Genomic DNA, 20,619 nt, shown 5'->3' with positions numbered 1-20,619 from the left:
CACATTCATTCTTCAAAGCAAACACCTGATCCACGCATCCTCCACCACTTCTGAAACCACACTGCTCTTCCCCAATCTGGTGCTCTGTACATGCCTTCACCCTCTCAATCAATACCCTCCCATATAATTTACCAGGAATACTCTAGAAACTTATACCTCTGTAATTTGAGCACTCACTCTTATTCCCTTTGCCTTTGTACAATGGCACTATGCAAGCATTCCGCCAATCCTCAGGCACCTCACCATGAATCATACATACATTAAATAACCTTACCAACCAGTCAACAATACAGTCACCTTTTTTAATAAATTCCACTGCAATACCATCCAAACCTGCTGCCTTGCCGGCTTTCATCTTCCGTAAAGCTTTTACTACCTCTTCTCTATTTACCAAATCATTTTCCCTAACCCTCTCACTTTGCACCCCACCTCGACCAAAACACCTATATCTGCCACTCTATCATCAAACACATTCAACAAACCCTCGAAATACTCACTCCATCTCCTTCTCACATCACCACTACTTGTTATCACCTCCCCATTAGCCCCCTTCACTGAAGTTCCCATTTGCTCCCTTGTCTTATGCACTTTATTTACCTCCTTCCAAAACATCTTTTTATTCTCCCTGAAATTTAATTCTCTCACCCCAACTCTCATTTGCCGTCTTTTTCACCTCTTGCACCTTTCTCTTGACCTCCTGCTTCTTTCTTTTATACCTCTCCCACTCATTTGCATCTTTTCCCTGCAAAAATAGTCCAAATGCCTCTCTCTTCTCTTTCACTAATAATCTTACGTCTTCATCCCACCACTCACTACCTTTTCTAATCAACCCACCTCCCACGCTTCTTATGCCACAAGCATCTTTTGCGCAAGCCATCACTGCTTCCCTAAATACATCCCATTCCTCCCCCACTCCCCTTATCTCCTTTGTTCTCACCTTTTTCCATTCTGTACTCAGTCTCTCCTGGTACTTCCTCACACAAGTCTCCTTCCCAAACTCACTTACTCTCACCACTCTCTTCACCCCAACATTCTCTCTTCTTTTCCGAAAAGCCCCACAAATCTTCACCCTCGCCTCCACACGATAATGATCAGACATCCCTCCAGTTGCACCTCTCAGCACATTAACATCCAAAAGTCTCTCTTTCGTGCGTCTATCAATTAACACGTAATCCAATAACGCTCTCTGGCCATCTCTCCCACTTACATATGTATACTTATGTGTATCTCGCTATTTAAACCATGTATTTCCAATCACCAGTCCTTTTTCAGCACACAAATCTACAAGATCTTCACCATTTCCATTTACAAGACTGAACACTCCATGTATACCAATTATTCCCTCAACTGCCACATTACTCACCTTTGCATTCAAATCACTCATCACTATAACCCGGTCTTGTGCATCAAAACCACTAACACACTCATTCAGCTGCTCCCAAAACACTTGCCTCTCATGATCTTTCTTCTCATGCCCAGGTGCATATGCACCAATAATCACCCATCTCTCTCCATCAACTCCCAGCTCTACCCATATCAATCTAGAATTTACTTTCTTACACTCTATCACACACTCCCACAACTCCTGATTCTGGAGCAGTGCTACTCCTTCCCCTGCTCTAGTCCTCTCACTAACCCCTGACTTTACTCCCAAGCCATTCCCAAACCACTCTTCCCCTTTACCCTTTAGCTTCGTTTCACTCAGAGCCAAAACATCCAGGTTCCTTTCCTCAAACATACTACCTATCTCTCCTTTTTTCTCATCTTGGTTACATCCACACACATTTAGACACTCCAATCTGAGCCTTCGAGGAGGATGAGCACTCCTCGCGTGACTCCTTCTTCTAGTTCCCCTTTTAGAAAGTTAAAATACAAGGAGAGGAGGGTTTCTGTCCCCCCACTCCCGACTCCTTTAGTCGCCTTCTACGACACGTGAGGAATGCGTGGGAAGTATTCTTTCTCCCCTATCCCCAGGGATATATATATATATATATATATATATATATATATATATATATATATATATATATATATATATATATATATATATATATATTCTATTTATTTATTTATTATACTTTATCGCTATCTCCCGCGTCAGCGAGATAAGGGGATAAGGGAGAAAGAATACTTCCCACGTATTCCCTGCGTGTCGTGGAAGGGAACTTAAAGGGGAGTGAGTGGAAGTCTGCAAATCCTCCCCTCCCATTTATAATTTTCAAAAAGAAGGAATGTAGAGGTGGGCCAAGTGAGGATGTACACTCCAAGACTCACTCCTCTGTTCTTAACGCTGCTAATGTAGGATAAGGTGAATATGTCTGAAAGAGAGAGAGAGAGAGAGAGAGAGAGAGAGAGAGAGAGAGAGAGAGAGAGAGAGAGAGAGAGAGAGAGAGAGAGAGAAGATGGATGGATGGATAGAAGTATTTACATATTTAGATAAGCCTTTATATTCTCTTTCATCTTTCCCAAAGAAAGAGCAAATGAATGATCCAATCAAGAATTTTTTCCTGTAAGGCTCAATCAACTGTTCTTGGTGCTTCACTCACGGCAGAAATAACAAACGTGTGAATGAAAAGAAGATTGTATTTTCTTTCCATGCATACTAATTCCTTGTTTTATGTGAGTTAAGGTTAATGAAATTTTATTTCCTTAAGTATTTAAGTTCATTTAGCCCTATATCATACACGTACATATTGTACATAATAATTTGACAAAGTGAGACTTAGTCTTAATGATTGATATACCAAAACAAAAAGGTATTAAATATGTTGCTAATAACCCAAAAACTTTATTGAATTAATAGCATTTTGTTTATAACTCCTGATATCACACTAAAAGTCAGTTTGAAATGAATTAAAGATATGAGCAAGTAGCTTACAAGTGAGTTAGTAAATGTCTTTTTACCTTAGCATTTTCAGTGGACCGGTAAGGACAATGTGGACAAGAAAATGGTTTCTCTCCAGTGTGAATACGAATATGTCTCTTTAAATTCCATTGATCACATGTTTGATATGAACACTGTGAACATGAAAACGGCCTTTCCCCTGTATGAATATGGTAATGTTCCTTGAAATATGAGCGATTGCTACTTGTGAAGGTACAATGAGGACACTGGTGAATTTTTGGCATCTTACTGCTGTTGGTGAGAACCTTCCCAGCGCCTGTGACTCTTCTCACTTCAGGCATTTGATTCGCATTATCCAGGCACACCTGTAGGAGATGTTTGTCTTATTCAACCAAAAACTATTTGCACAAGTTATGATTATTGTTTCAGTCAGTATCATAATGACGAATTAAAATTAGTGACAGCTTCACATAATTACTAAATCCACTACAACTTATCGTTACTGGAAATTTTCAAATGACCATTTACAAAGTTCAGAAAATCTTTAACAAACTAAAAGATTATTGACAAACTTTTTAAAATAATAGTTTTACAATATAAAGATTTAGATATATTCACACTACCAATTACATATTGATGTTTCTAAAGGCAATACATTAACATGATCCAATGATTTCTTACCCTGTGCATTGAACTGTCCAGTAAGCTTCTCTCATTTGTTACAGTTTAGAATTAGATGTCATTTCCAGAGAGCAGCAAATATTTTGTACACCAGTTAATGAACTCTCATTGTGGTCCATCATGCTATGTTACTCTCTTGTACATATGTAGATTAATGGAGTGAAGTGGAATGCTCTTTATATATCTCTACACTCTAGAGATCTAACTACTCTTTGACAAGGAAAAAGTATTCATGATAATATCTAAAACCAATGTTCTTTCCTTTTTGCCCGTTTAGTACAAAATACTTAATTTCTTAAACAATGCACTTTTCACGTTTATCACAATGATTATATACAGAATGATGACCAAGTTATGGGGCTCCTCAAGCTTCAAGGATTGCACTGCAATCAGAAGCAAAGATGGACGCTTTGGAGTGACAAGTTAATCACTGACACTATTTTGTAATTAATTATGTCAACTGATGATGAGACAGCCTGAAAGAAAGTCAGATTTTACTTGCACTGTAACCAAAAACAGATGAGGTCTAGTATCACAACACCTGGCAGAAACAAATATATATATATATATATATATATATATATATATATATATATATATATATATATATATATATATATATATATATATATATATATGGGAAGGAAATAAGTAATGGTGAAGTGAGAGAGAGATGGAGTGAGTATTTTGAAGGTTTGCTGAATGTCTTTATGATAGAGTGGCAGATATAGGGTGTTTTGGTCGAGGTGGTATGCAAAGTGAGAGGGTCAGGGAGAATAATTTGGTAAACAGAGCAGAAGTAGTGAAACCATTCTGAAAGATGAAAGCCGGCAAGGCGGCGGGTTTGGATGGAATTGCAGTGGAATTTATTAAAAAAGGGGGTGACTGTATTGTTAACTGGTTGGTGAGGATAATCAATGTATGTACGGTTCATGGTGATGTGCCTGAGGATTGCCGGAATGAATGCATAGTGCCATTGTACAAAGGCAAAGGGGATAAAGGTGAGTGTTCAAATTACAGAGGTATAAGTTTGTTGAGTATTCCTGGTAAATTATATGGGAGGGTATTGATTGAGAGGGTGAAGGTATGTACAGAGCATCAGATTGAGGAAGAGCAGTGTGGTTTCAGAAGTGGTAGAGGATGTGTGGATCAGGTGTTTGCTTTGAAGAATGTATGTGAGAAATACTTAGAAAAACAAATGGATTTGTATGTAGCACTTATGGATCTGGAGAAGGCATATGATAAAGTTGATAGAGATGTTTTGCGGAAGGTATTGAGAGTATATGGTGTGGGAGGTACGTTGCTAGAAGCTGTGAAAAGTTTTTATCAAGGATGTATGACATGTGTACGAGTAGGAAGAGAGGAAAGTAATTGGTTCCCAGTGAATGTCAGTTTGCGGCAGGGGTGCGTGATGCCTCCTTGGTTGTTAAATTTGTTTATGGATGAGGTTGTTAGGGAGGTGAATGCAAGAGTTTTGGAGAGAGGGGCAAGTATGCAGTCTGTTGTGGATGAGAGGGCTTAGGAAGTGAGTCAGTTGTTGTTTGCTGATGATACAGCGCTGGTGGCTGATTCGGGTGAGAAAATGCAGAAGTTGGTGACTGACTTTGGTAAAGTGTATGAAAGAAGAAAGCTTAGAGTAAATGTGAATGAGAGCAAGGTTATTAGGTTCATTAGGCTTGAGAGACAGTAAACTGGGAGGGAAATCTGAATGGAGAAAAGTGAAGGAAGTGAAGTGTTTAAGATATCTGGGAGTGGATTTGGCAGCCGATGGAACCATGGAAGCGGAATTGAGTCACAGGGTGGGGGAGAGGGCAAAAGTTTTGGGAGCATTGAAGAATGTGTGGAAGGTGAGAACATTACCTCAGAGAGCAAAAATGGGTATGTTGGAAGGAATATGGTTCCAACAATGTTATAAGTTTGTGAGGCATGGGCTATAGATAGGGTTGTGCAGAGGAGGGTGGATGTGTTGCATGTGAGATGCTTGAGGACAATATGTGGTGTGAGGTAGTTTGATCGAGTAAGTAATTAAAAGGTACGAGAGATGTGTAGTAATAAAAAGAGTGTGGTTGAGAGAGCAGAAGAGTGTGTATTGAAATGGTTTGGTCACATGGATAGAATGAGTAATGAAAGATTGACAAAGAGGATATATGTGTCAGAGGTGGAGGGAAGGGGGAGAAGTGGGAGACCAAATTGGAGGTGGAAGGATGGAGTGAAAAAGATTTTGAGAAATTGCGGCCTGAATATACAAGAGGGTGAAAGGCGTGCAAGGAATAGAGTGAATTGGAATGATGTGGTATACCGGGTATGTGGAAAGGGAGCTTTGGTTTCGATGCATTACACAAGACAGCTAGAACCTGAGTGTGAACGAATGTGGCTCTTGTCTTTTCCTAGCTCTACCTCATACGCACGCGGGAGGAGGGGGTGCCATTTCATGTGTGGCAGAGTGGCGGCGGGAATGGATGAACGCAGCATGTATGAATATGTACATGTGTATATCATAGAACATACAAACCCCCAACAGCCATGATCGAACCAGGGACTCCTGTGTAACAGGCAGGAATGCTACCGCTAGGCTACATACATGTGTATGTGGGTGGGTTGGGCCATTCTTTCATCTGTTTCCTTGCACTACCTCGCTAACGCGGGAGACAGCAACAAAGTATGATATATATATATATATATATATATATATATATATATATATATATATATATATATATATATATATATATATACTTCCATACACACACATATACATACATGTTGGAAAGGATCACAATTTTGCGCGTGATCAAGATATTCCTATGAGTCCACGGGGAAAATGAAATACGAAAAGTTCCCAAGTGCACTTTCGTGTAATAATCACATCATCAGGGGAAACACAAGAGAGAAATATAACAGTCAGTTGATATACATCGAAGAGACGAAGCTATGACGCCATTTGGTAAACATGTGATTGTCCAAAACATGTTTTGGACAATTACATGTTTACCAAATGGCAAATGAGAGTTGGGGTGAGAGAGTATCATTAAATTTTAGGGAGAATAAAAAGATGTTCTGGAAGGAGGTAAATGAAGTGCGTAAGACAAGGGAGCAAATGGGAACTTCAGTGAAGGGCGCAAATGGGGAGGTGATAACAAGTAGTGGTGATGTGAGAAGGAGATGGAGTGAGTATTTTGAAGGTTTGTTGAATGTGTTTGATGATAGAGTGGCAGATATAGGGTGTTTTGGTCGAGGTGGTGTGCAAAGTGAGAGGGTTAGGGAAAATGATTTGGTAAACAGAGAAGAGGTAGTAAAAGCTTTGCGGAAGATGAAAGCCGGCAAGGCAGCAGGTTTGGATGGTATTGCAGTGGAATTTATTAAAAAAGGGGGTGACTGTATTGTTGACTGGTTGGTAAGCTTATTTAATGTATGTATGACTCATGGTGAGGTGCCTGAGGATTGGCGGAATGCGTGCATAGTGCCATTGTACAAAGGCAAAGGGGATAAGAGTGAGTGCTCAAATTACAGAGGTATAAGTTTGTTGAGTATTCCTGGTAAATTATATGGGAGGGTATTGATTGAGAGGGTGAAGGCATGTACAGAGCATCAGATTGGAGAAGAGCAGTGTGGTTTCAGAAGTGGTAGAGGATGTGTGGATCAGGTGTTTGCTTTGAAGAATGTGAGAAATACTTAGAAAAGCAAATGGATTCGTATGTAGCATTTATGGATCTGGAGAAGGCATATGATAGAATTGATAGAGATGCTCTGTGGAAGGTATTAAGAATATATGGTGTGGGAGGCAAGTTGTTAGAAGCAGTGAAAAGTTTTTATCGAGGATGTAAGGCATGTGTACGTGTAGGAAGAGAGGAAAGTGATTGGTTCTCAGTGAACGTAGGTTTGCGGCAGGAGTGTGTGATGTCTCCATGGTTGTTTAATTTGTATATGGATGGGGTTGTTAGGGAGGTGAATGCAAGAGTTTTGGAAAGAGGGGCAAGTATGAAGTCTGTTGGGGATGAGAGAGCTTGGGAAGTGAGTCAGTTGTTGTTCGCTGATGATACAGCGCTGGTGGCTGATTCATGTGAGAAACTGCAGAAGCTGGTGAGTGAGTTTGGTAAAGTGTGTGAAAGAAGAAAGTTAAGAGTAAATGTGAATAAGAGCAAGGTTATTAGGTACAGTAGGGTTGAGGGTCAAGTCAATTGGGAGGTGAGTTTGAATGGAGAAAAACTGGAGGAAGTGAAGTGTTTTAGATATCTGGGAGTGGATCTGGCAGCGGATGGAACCATGGAAGCGGAAGTGGATCATAGGGTGGAGGAGGGGGCGACAATTCTGGGAGCCTTGAAGAATGTGTGGAAGTCGAGAACATTATCTCGGAAAGCAAAAATGGGTATGTTTGAAGGAATAGTGGTTCCAACAATGTTGTATGGTTGCGAGGCGTGGGCTATGGATAGAGTTGTGCGCAGGAGGATGGATGTGCTGGAAATGAGATATTTGAGGACAATGTGTGGTGTGAGGTGGTTTGATCGAGTAAGTAACGTAAGGGTAAGAGAGATGTGTGGAAATAAAAAGAGCGTGGTTGAGAGAGCAGAAGAGGGTGTTTTGAAATGGTTTGGGCACATGGAGAGAATGAGTGAGGAAAGATTGACCAAGAGGATATATGTGTCGGAGGTGGAGGGAACGAGGAGAAGAGGGAGACCAAATTGGAGGTGGAAAGATGGAGTGAAATAGATTTTGTGTGATCGGGGCCTGAACATGCAGGAGGGCGAAAGGAGGGCAAGGAATAGAGTGAACTGGAGCGATGTGGTATACCGGGGTTGACGTGCTGTCAGTGGATTGAATCAAGGCATGTGAAGCGTCTGGGGTAAACCATGGAAAGCTGTGTAGGTATGTATATTTGCGTGTGGACGTATGTATATACATGTGTATGGGGGTGGGTTGGGCCATTTCTTTCGTCTGTTTCCTTGCGCTACCTCGCAAACGCAGGAGACAGCGACAAAGCAAAAAAATAAATAAATAAATAATATATATATATATATATATATATATATATATATATATATATATATATATATATATATATATATATACATATATATTTATTCATTTAGTTATTTTCCTTTGTCGCTATCTCCCGCGTTAGCGAGGTACCGCAAGGAAACAGACGAGAAAATGGCCCAACCCGCCCACATACACATGTATATACATACGTCCACACACGCAAATATACATACCTATACATCTCAATGTACACATATATATACACACACAGATATATACATATATACACATGTACATAATTCATACTGTCTGCCTTTACTTGTTCCCATCGCCACCCAGCCACACATGGAATAACAACACCCTCCCCCCTCATGTGTGCGAGGTAGCGCTAGGAAGAGACAACAAAGGCCCCATTCGTTCACACTCAGTCTCTAGCTGTCATGTAATAATGCACCCATTATATATATATATATATATATATATATATATATATATATATATATATATATATATATATATATATATATATATATATATATATATATATTAATGGAGTGAGTATTTTGAAGGTTTGTTGAATGTGTTTGATGATAGAGTGGCAGATATAGGGTGTTTTGGTCGAGGTGGTGTGCAAAGTGACAGGGTTAGTGAAAATGATTTGGTAAACAGAGAAGAGGTAGTAAAAGCTTTGCGGATGATGAAAGCCGGCAAGGCAGCAGGTTTGGATGGTATTGCAGTGGAATTTATTAAAAAAGGGGGTGACCGTATTGTTGACTGGTTGGTAAGGTTATTTAATGTATGTATGATTCATGGTGAGGTGCCTGAGGATTGGCGGAATGCTTGAATAGTGCCATTGTACAAAGGCAAAGGGGATAAGAGTGAGTGCTCAAATTACAGAGGTATAAGTTTGTTGAGTATTCCTGGTAAATTATATGGGAGGGTATTGATTGAGAGGGTGAAGGCATGTACAGAGCATCAGATTGAGGAAGAGCAGTGTGGTTTCAGAAGTGGTAGAGGATGTGTGGATCAGGTGTTTGCTTTGAAAAATGTATGTGAGAAATACTTAGAAAAGCAAATGGATTCGTATGTAGCATTAATGGATCTGGAGAAGGCATATGATAGAGTTGATAGATATGCTTTGTGGAAGGTACTACGAATATATGGTGTGGGAGGCAAGTTGTTAGAAGCAGTGAAAAGTTTTTATCGAGGATGTAAGGCATGTGTACGTGTAGGAAGAGAGGAAAGTGATTGGTTCTCAGTGAATGTAGTTTTGCGGCAGGGGTGTGTGATGGCTCCATGGTTGTTTAATTTGTTTATGGATGGGATTGTTAGGGAGGTGAATGCAAGAGTTTTGGAAAGAGGGGCAAGTATGAAGTCTGTTGGGGATGAGAGAGCTTGGGAAGTGAGTCAGTTGTTGTTCACTGATGATACAGCGCTGGTGGCTGATTCATGTGAGAAACTGCAGAAGCTGGTGACTGAGTTTGGTAAAGTGTGTGAAAGAAGAAAGTTAAGAGTGAATGTGAATAAGAGCAAGGTTATTAGGTACAGTAGGGTTGAGGGTCAAGTCAATTGGGAGGTAAGTTTGAATGGAGAAAAACTGGAGGAAGTAGAGTGTTTTAGATATCTGGGAGTGGATCTGGCAGCGGATGGAACCATGGAAACGGAAGTGAATCATAGGGTGGGGGAGGGGGCGAAAATCCTGGGAGCCTTGAAGAATGTGTGGAAGTCGAGAACATCATCTCCGAGAGCAAAAATGGGTATGTTTGAAGGAATAGTGGCTCCAACAATGTTGTATGGTTGCGAGGCGTGGGCTATGGATGGAGTTGTGCGCAGGAGGGTGGATGTGGTGTAAATGAGATGTTAGAGGACAATATATGGTGTGAGATGGTTTGATCGAGTAAGTAATGTAAGGGTAAGAGAGATGTGTGGAAATAAAAAAAAAGCGTGGTTGAGAGAGCAGAAGAGGGTGTTTTGAAATGGTTTGGGCACATGGAGAGAATGAGTGAGGAAAGATTGACCAAGAGGATATATGTGTCGGAGGTGGAGGGAACGAGAAGTGGGAGACCAAATTGGAGGTGGAAAGATGGAGTGAAAAAGATTTTGAGTGATCAGGGCCTGAACATGCAGGAGGGTGAAAGGCGGGCAAGAAATAGAGTGAATTGGATCGATGTGGTATACCGGGGTAGACGTGCTGTCAATGGATTGAATCTGGGCATGTGAAGCGTCTGGGGTAAACTATGGAAAGCTGTGTAGGTATGTATATTTGCGTGTGTGGACGTATGTATATACATGTGTATGGGGGTGGGTTGGGCCATTTCTTTCGTCTGTTTCCTTGCGCTACCTCGCAAACGCAGGAGACAGCGACAAAGCAAAAAAAATAAATAAATAAATAATATATATATATATATATATATATATATATATATATATATATATATATATATATATATATATATATATATACATATATATTTATTTATTTAGTTATTTTCCTTTGTCGCTATCTCCCGCGTTAGCGAGGTAGCGCAAGGAAACAGACGAGAAAATGGCCCAACCCGCCCACATACACATGTATATACATACGTCCACACACGCAAATATACATACCTATACATCTCAATGTACACATATATATACACACACAGATATATACATATATACACATGTACATAATTCATACTGTCTGCCTTTACTTGTTCCCATCGCCACCCAGCCACACATGGAATAACAACACCCTCCCCCCTCATGTGTGCGAGGTAGCGCTAGGAAGAGACAACAAAGGCCCCATTCGTTCACACTCAGTCTCTAGCTGTCATGTAATAATGCACCCATTATATATATATATATATATATATATATATATATATATATATATATATATATATATATATATATATATATATATATATTAATGGAGTGAGTATTTTGAAGGTTTGTTGAATGTGTTTGATGATAGAGTGGCAGATATAGGGTGTTTTGGTCGAGGTGGTGTGCAAAGTGAGAGGGTTAGTGAAAATGATTTGGTAAACAGAGAAGAGGTAGTAAAAGCTTTGCGGATGATGAAAGCCGGCAAGGCAGCAGGTTTGGATGGTATTGCAGTGGAATTTATTAAAAAAGGGGGTGACCGTATTGTTGACTGGTTGGTAAGGTTATTTAATGTAAGTATCATTCATGGTGAGGTGCCTGATGATTGGCGGAATGCTTGAATAGTGCCATTGTACAAAGGCAAAGGGGATAAGAGTGAGTGCTCAAATTACAGACGTATAAGTTTGTTGAGTATTCCTGGTAAATTATATGGGAGGGTATTGATTGAGAGGGTGAAGGCATGTACAGAGCATCAGATTGAGGAAGAGCAGTGTGGTTTCAGAAGTGGTAGAGGATGTGTGCATCAGGTGTTTGCTTTGAAAAATGCATGTGAGAAATACTTAGAAAAGCAAATGGATTCGTATGTAGCATTAATGGATCTGGAGAAGGCATATGATAGAGTTGATAGATATGCTTTGTGGAAGGTACTACGAATATATGGTGTGGGAGGCAAGTTGTTAGAAGCAGTGAAAAGTTTTTATCGAGGATGTAAGGCATGTGTACGTGTAGGAAGAGAGGAAAGTGATTGGTTCTCAGTGAATGTAGTTTTGCGGCAGGGGTGTGTGATGGCTCCATGGTTGTTTAATTTGTTTATGGATGGGATTGTTAGGGAGGTGAATGCAAGAGTTTTGGAAAGAGGGGCAAGTATGAAGTTTGTTGGGGATGAGAGAGCTTGGGAAGTGAGTCAGTTGTTGTTCACTGATGATACAGCGCTGGTGGCTGATTCATGTGAGAAACTGCAGAAGCTGGTGACTGAGTTTGGTAAAGTGTGTGAAAGAAGAAAGTTAAGAGTGAATGTGAATAAGAGCAGGGTTATTAGGTACAGTAGGGTTGAGGGTCAAGTCAATTGGGAGGTAAGTTTGAATGGAGAAAAACTGGAGGAAGTAGAGTGTTTTAGATATCTGGGAGTGGATCTGGCAGCGGATGGAACCATGGAAACGGAAGTGAATCATAGGGTGGGGGAGGGGGCGAAAATCCTGGGAGCCTTGAAGAATGTGTGGAAGTCGAGAACATCATCTCCGAGAGCAAAAATGGGTATGTTTGAAGGAATAGTGGCTCCAACAATGTTGTATGGTTGCGAGGCGTGGGCTATGGATGGAGTTGTGCGCAGGAGGGTGGATGTGCTGTAAATGAGATGTTAGAGGACAATATATGGTGTGAGATGGTTTGATCGAGTAAGTAATGTAAGGGTAAGAGAGATGTGTGGAAATAAAAAAAAAAAGCGTGGTTGAGAGAGCAGAAGAGGGTGTTTTGAAATGGTTTGGGCACATGGAGAGAATGAGTGAGGAAAGATTGACCAAGAGGATATATGTGTCGGAGGTGGAGGGAACGAGGAGAAGTGGGAGACCAAATTGGAGGTGGAAAGATGGAGTGAAAAAGATTTTGAGTGATCAGGGCCTGAACATGCAGGAGGGTGAAAGGCGGGCAAGAAATAGAGTGAATTGGATCGATGTGGTATACCGGGGTAGACGTGCTGTCAATGGATTGAATCTGGGCATGTGAAGCGTCTGGGGTAAACTATGGAAAGTTCTGTGGGGCCTGGATGTGGAAAGGGAGCTGTGGTTTCGGGCATCATTACATGACAGCTAGAGACTGAGTGTGAACTAATGGGGCCTTTGTTGTCTTTTCCTGGCGCTACCTCACACACATGAGGGGGGAGGGGGATGTTATTCCATGTGTGGCGAGGGGGCGATGGGAATGAATAAAGGCAGTGTGAATTGTGTGCATGTGTATATATGTATGTGTCTGTGTGAGTATATATATGTGTACATTGAGATGTATGGGTATGGATATTTGCGTGTGTGGACGTGTATGTATATACACATGTATGGGGGTGGGTTGGGCCATTTCTTTCGTCTGTTTCCTTGCGCTACCTCGCAAATGCAGGAGACAGCGACAAAGCAAATAGATGTTAATTTATCATCCTTTGTCACTGTCTCCCACATTAGGGATGTAGCGCAAGGAAACAGATGAAAGAATGGCCCAACCCACCCACATACACATGTATATACATACACGTCCACACACGCACATATACATACCTATACATCTCAACGTATACACATACACACACACACACACACACAAATACATATATGCACATGTACATAATTCATACTGTCTGCCCTTATTCATTCCGTTGCCACTCCCGCCACACATGAAATAACAACCCCCTTCCCCACATGTGCGCGAGGTAGCGCTTCGAAAAGACAACAAAGGCCACATTTGTTCACACTCAGTCTCTAGCTGTCATGTATATTGCACCAAAACCACAGCTCCCTTTCCACATCCAGGCCCAACAGAACTTTCCATGGTTTACCCTAGACAATTAACATGCCCTGGTTCAATCCATTGACAGCACATCAACACCGGTATACCACATCATTCCAATTCACTCTATTCCTCGCACGCCTTTCACCCTCCTGCATGTTCAGGCCCCGATCACTCAAAATCTTTTTCACTCCATCTTTCCACCTCCAATATGGTCTCCCACTTCTCGTTCCCTTCACCTCTGACACATATATCATATTTGTCAAACTTTCCTCACTCATTCTCTCCATGTGACCAAACCATTTCAAAACACCCTCTTCTGTTATCTCAACCACACTCTTTTTATTACCACACATCCCGCTTACCCTTTCATTACTCACTCGATCAAACCATCTCACACCACATATGGTCCTCAAACATCTCATTTTCAGCACATCCACCCTCCTCCGTGCAACTCTATCTATAGCTCACACCCATCAACCATATAGCCTTGTTGGAACCACTATTCCTTCAAACATACCTATTTTCCTTACCAAGATAACGTTCATGACTTCCACACATTCTTCAACGCTTCCAGAACTTTCGCCCCCGCCCGCACTCTATGATTCACTTCCGCTTCCATGGTTCTATCCGCTGCCAAATCCACTCCCAGATATCTAAAACACTTCACTTCCTCCAGTTTTTCTCCGTTCAAACTTACCTCCCAATTGACTTGTCCCTCAACCCTACTGTACCTAATAACCTTGCTCTTATTCACATTTACTCTCAGCTTTCTTCTTTCACACACTTTACCAAACTCAGTCACCAGCTTCTGCAGTTTCTCACCCAAATCAGCCACCAGCGTTGTATCATCAGCGAACAACAACTGACTCACTTCCCAAGCTCTCTCATCCACAACAGACTGCATACTTGCCCCTCTTTCCAAAACTCTTACATTCACGTCCCTAGCAGGGAAATAATGCAAATGACTAGATGTATAAAAGAAAGAGGCAAGAGGTCAAGAGAAAGGTGCAAGAGGTGAAAATAAGGGCAAATGAAAGTCGTGGTGAGAGAGTATCATTAAATTTTAGGGAGAATAAAAAGATGTTTTGGAAGGAGGTAAATAAAGTGCGTAAGAGAAGGGAACAGATGGGAACATCAGTGAAGGGGGCTAATGGGGAGGTGATAACAAGTAGTGGTGATGTGAGAAAGAGATGGAGTGAGTATTTTGAATGTTTGTTGAATGTGTTTGATGGTAGAGTGGCAGATATAGGGTGTTTTGGTCGAGGTGGTGTGCAGAGTGAGAGGGTTAGAGAGAATGATTTGGTAAACAGAGAAGAGGTAGTAAAAGCTTTGCGGAATATGAAAAGCAGCAAGGCAGCGGGTTTGGATGGTATTGTAGTGGATTTTATTAAAAAAAGGGGGTGACTGTATTGTTGACTGGTTGCTAAGGTTATTTAGTGTATGTGCGACTCATGGTGAGGTACCGTAGGATTGGCGGAATTCTTGCATAGTGCCATTGTATAAAGACAAAGGGGATAAAAGTGAGTGCTCAAATTACAGAGGTATAAGTTTGTTGAGTATTCCTGGGAAATTATATGGTAGGGTATTGATCGAGAGGGTGAAGGCATGTACAGAGCATCAGATTGGGGAGGTGGGAGGTGGGAGATGGGCTACCTCACACACATGAGGGGGGGAGGGGGTTGTTATTTAATGTGTGGCGATGGGAATGAATAAAGGCAGACAGTATGAATGATGTACATGTGCATATATGTATATGTCTGTGTGTGTATATATATATATATGTATATGTCTGTGTGTGTATATATATATGTATACGTTGAGATGTATAGGTATGTATATTTGCGTGTGTGGACGTGTATGTATATACATGTGTATGTGGGTGGGTTGGGCCATTCTTTCATCTGTTTCCTTGCGGTACCTATTCAATGCAGGAGACAGCGACAAAGAAAAAGAAATAATAAATGTAAATATATATATATATATATATATATATATATATATATATATATATATATATATATATATATATTTATACTTTGTCGCTGTCTCCCGCGTTTGCGAGGTAGTGCAAGGAAACAGACAAAAGAAATGGCCCAACCCCCCCCATACACATGTATATACATACGTCCACACACGCAAATATACATACCTACACAGCTTTCCATGGTTTACCCCAGACGCTTCACATGCCTTGATTCAATCCACTGACAGCACGTCAGCCCCGGTATACCACATCGCTCCAATTCACTCTATTCCTTGCCCTCCTTTCACCCTCCTGCATGTTCAGGCCCCGATCACACAAAATCTTTTTCACTCCATCTTTCCACCTCCAATTTGGTCTCCCTCTTCTCCTTGTTCCCTCCACCTCCGACACATATATCCTCTTGGTCAATCTTTCCTCACTCATCCTCTCCATGTGCCCAAACCACTTCAAAACACCCTCTTCTGCTCTCTCAACCACGCTCTTTTTATTTCCACACATCTCTCTTACCCTTACGTTACTCACTCGATCAAACCACCTCACACCACACATTGTCCTCAAACATCTCATTTCCAGCACATCCATCCTCCTGCGCACAACTCTATCCATAGCCCACGCCTCGCAACCATACAACATTGTTGGAACCACTATTCCTTCAAACATACCCATTTTTGCTTTCCGAGATAATGTTCTCGACTTCCACACATTCTTCAAGGCCCCCAGAATTTTCGCCCCCTCCCCCACCCTATGATCCACTTCCGCTTCCATGGTTCCATCCGCTGCCAGATCCACTCCCAGATATCTAAAACACTTCACTTCCTCCAGTTTTTCTCCATTCAAACTCACCTCCCAATTGACTTGACCCTCAACCCTACTGTACCTAATAACCTTGCTCTTATTCACATTTACTCTTAACTTTCTTCTTCCACACACTTTACCAAACTCAGTCACCAGCTTCTGCAGTTTCACACATGAATCAGCCACCAGCGCTGTGTCATCAGCAAACAACAACTGACTCACTTCCCAAGCTCTCTCATCCCCAACAGACTTCATACTTGCCCCTCTTTCCAAAACTCTTGCATTTACCTCCCTAACAACCCCATCCATAAACAAATTAAACAACCATGGAGACATCACACACCCCTGCCGCAAACCTACATTCACTGAGAACCAATCACTTTCCTCTCTTCCTACACGTACGCATGCCTTACATCCTCGATAAAAACTTTTCACTGCTTCTAACAACTTTCCTCCCACACCATATATTCTTAATACCTTCCACAGAGCATCTCTATCAACTCTATCATATGCCTTCTCCAGATCCATAAATGCTACATACAAATCCATTTGCTTTTCTAAGTATTTCTCATGTATATATATATATATATATATATATATATATATATATATATATATATATATATATATATATATATATACATATATCATTTATTTTTTTATCATACTTAATTGCCGTCTTCCATGTTAGCGAGATAGCTCAAGGAAACAGACAAATGAATGGCCTAACCCACCCACATACACATGTATATACATAAATGCCCACACATGCACATATACATACTTAAACATTTCAATGTATACATACATACACATACACAGACATATACACATGTACATATCCTGCCTTCATCCATTTCCATCACCACTCCATCACACATGAAGGAGAATACCCCCCCCCCAACCAAGACAAGGTAGCACTAGGAAAAGATAAAAAAAAAGGCCACAATCTTTCACACTCAGTCTCTAGCTGTCATGTGTAATGCACCAAAACCACAGCTCCCTTTCCATATCCAGGCCCCACAAAACTTTCCATGGTTTACCCCAGACGCTTCATATGCCCTGGTTCAATCCATTGACAGCATGTCCACCCCGGTATACCACATCGTTCCAATTCACTCTATTCCTTGCACGCCTTTCACCCTCCTGTATGTTCACACCCCAATCACTCAAAATCTTTTTCACTCCATTCTTCCACCTCCAATTTTGTTTCCCACTTCTCTTCGTTACCTCCACCTCTGACTCATATATCGTCTTTGTCAATCTTTCCTCACTTATTTTCTCCATGTGACAAAACCATTTCAATACACCCTCTTCTGCTCTCTCAACCACACAATTTTTATTACCACACATCTCTCTTAACCTTTCATTACCTACTCGATCAAACCACCTCACACCACATGTTGTCCTCAAACATCTCATTTCCAACACATCCACCCTCCTCTGCACAACCCTATCTATAGCCCATGCTTCACAACCATATAACATTGTTGGAACCACTATTCCTTCAAACATACCCATTTTTGCTCTCTAAGATAACGTTCTCGCCTTCCGCACATTCTTCAATGCTCCCAGAACCTTTGCCCCCTACCCCACCCTGTGATTCACTTCCACTTCCATGGTTCCATCCGCTGCTAAATCCATTCCCTGATACCTAAAACACTTCACTTCCTCCAGTTTTTCTTCATTCAAACTTACCTCCCAATTGACTTGTCCCTCAACCCTACTGAACCTAATAACCTTGCTCGTATTCACATTTACTCTAAGCTTTCTTCTTTCACACACATTACCAAAATCAGTCACCAACTTCTGCAGTTTCTCATCCGAATCTGCCACCAGCGCTGTATCATCAGCAAACAACAACTGATTCACATCCCTACCCCTCTCATCTATAACAGAATGCATACTTGCCCCTCTCTCCAAAACTATTGCATTCAACTCCCTAAAAACCCCATCCATAAACAATTCAACAACCATAAAGGCCTCACACACCCCTGCCGCAAACTGACATTCACTGGGAACCAATCACTTTCCTCTCCTCCTACTCGTACACATGCCTTACATCCATGGTAAAAACTTTTCACTGCTACTAGCAACTTACCTCCCACACCATATACTCTTAATACCTTCCACAAAGCATCTCTGTCAACCCTATCATATGCCTTCTCCAGATCCATAAATGCTACATACAAATCCATCTGTTTTTCTAAGTATTTCTCACATACATTCTTCAAAGCAAACACCTGATCCACACATCCTGTAGCCCTTCTGAAACCAGACTGCTCTTCCCCAATCTGATGCTCTGTACATTCCTTTACCCTCTCAATCAATATCTTCCCATATAATTTCCTAAGAATACTCAACAAACTTATACCTCGCAATTTGAAGTAATTTGAACATTCACCTTTATCCCCTTTGCATTTATTCAATGGCACTGTGCATGCATTCTGCCAATCCTCAGGCACTTCACCATGAACCATACATACACTGAATATCCTTACCAACCAGTCAACAACACAGTCACCCTCTTTTTTTTCATGAATTCCACTGCAATACCATCCAAACCTGTCGCCTTGACGGCTTTCATATTTCGCAAAGCTCTCACTACCTCTTCTCTGTTTACCAAACCATCCTCCCTCACCCTCTCACTTCACACACCACCTCAACCAAAACACCCTATATCTGCCACTCTATCATCAAACATAGCCAACAAAACTTCAAAATACTCACTCCATCTTTTCACATTTGAAATTTTGATCATCAAAAAATACCACATCACAGAAAATTGAAAATACTTTTGTTACACCAAACTTGAATTGCATAAAGTTTAGCTATTGCTGCTCCTTCAATTATTAACTTTTAAAATTGTCATGATATGAAAATCTATATTTGATACTTGATGAATATACAGCACTAGCAAAGTGAATAATTGTTCACCATCATTAATATCACAGAAAATGTCTAACTTACCTATATGGTGGGTAATATGACATCTGCAAGCATCACTTAATTACAGTTGGATGTGCATGATTGTGTAAACAGGCACAAGTTATCTATGAGTAAGTAAATGACACTTCAGGCTGCTTTTTCGATTTGCTCGATAAGAACAGTATGGGCAGGGAAATGGCTTCTCTCCAGAATGAACTCGAATATGCTGATTCAGATTTGATTTATCCCCTGTTTGATATGTGCAATAAGGACATGAGAAAGGTTTTTCTCCAGTGTGAGTACGTAAATGCTCGGTAAAGTGAGAGCGATTTGTAGAGGTGTAAGTACAATAGTGACACTGGTAAAACTTTGGGACCTTCCTTTTGCAGGTAAGGTTCTTCTCAGACCCTGTGACTCCGCCTCTGGCACTATCCAGCCACACCTGTAGGAAATGGTTATCATTATCTAATCACTCCTACAATCCATATATGTTGTTATCCTTCTCTAATCATACATGAATGTTTATAATATTTAAATATTTTTCAATATAGCTTCACCTACAGTGGATCTTATAGTCCAGTCATGTTGGAAAGCCACTTATCCCCTACACATTCATGATTATACAGTTGTAGAACATATCACACAAACAGGTTCCTGGCAAAACCTTATTAGCTCCGTGATGATAGAATCCTAAAAAGGTGGTATTTTAAAAGGTCACATTAAATGTAATTATGTCATTGCTGTACCTATTTGTGTTCTATGGGAAGGTAATTTTACAATCATGGTTATTCCATCTCTTGAACATTCTCTACCATGATACAATTTCATGAATGTCTGCATGCTGTCTGCACTGACTTAGTCTTCAGTGATTTTACTCAATTCATCCTCCACTCTTATACTATAAAAATATTTGTTCACCTTTCCCAAGATGTGTCTTGCCTAATTTTCACATGATGTCCTCTAATTGTTCTATTTCTCTATCTCTTGAAGAGCTGTTCAAATCTACCTTATCAATCAGTTATAAAAATTTAAAGGTCATGATAAGGTCATC

At 40.7% G+C, this 20,619-nt stretch overlaps 1 protein-coding gene and 1 long non-coding RNA gene across 2 annotated transcripts in view; one reads left to right on the top strand and one right to left on the bottom strand.

The window, feature by feature from the left end:
* The window catches only part of LOC139755978 (uncharacterized), a 215,922-nt gene that overhangs the window by 176,088 nt on the left and 19,215 nt on the right, over positions 1 to 20,619 (top strand). The window lies entirely within an intron of this gene.
* Positions 2,663 to 20,351, bottom strand: LOC139756168 (uncharacterized). The gene is made up of 3 exons (XM_071675356.1): positions 20,346 to 20,351; positions 19,705 to 20,010; positions 2,663 to 3,210 (listed from the first exon to the last, which is right to left on the bottom strand). The coding sequence occupies exons 1-3, from the start codon at positions 20,349 to 20,351 to the stop codon at positions 2,875 to 2,877; spliced, it is 648 nt and encodes a 215-aa protein (XP_071531457.1). The 3' UTR covers positions 2,663 to 2,874.

The sequence above is a fragment of the Panulirus ornatus genome, chromosome 20 (assembly GCF_036320965.1).
Source record: "Panulirus ornatus isolate Po-2019 chromosome 20, ASM3632096v1, whole genome shotgun sequence".
Lineage (NCBI taxonomy): Eukaryota > Metazoa > Arthropoda > Malacostraca > Decapoda > Palinuridae > Panulirus > Panulirus ornatus.
This window is presented reverse-complemented; position numbering and strand designations above follow the sequence as displayed.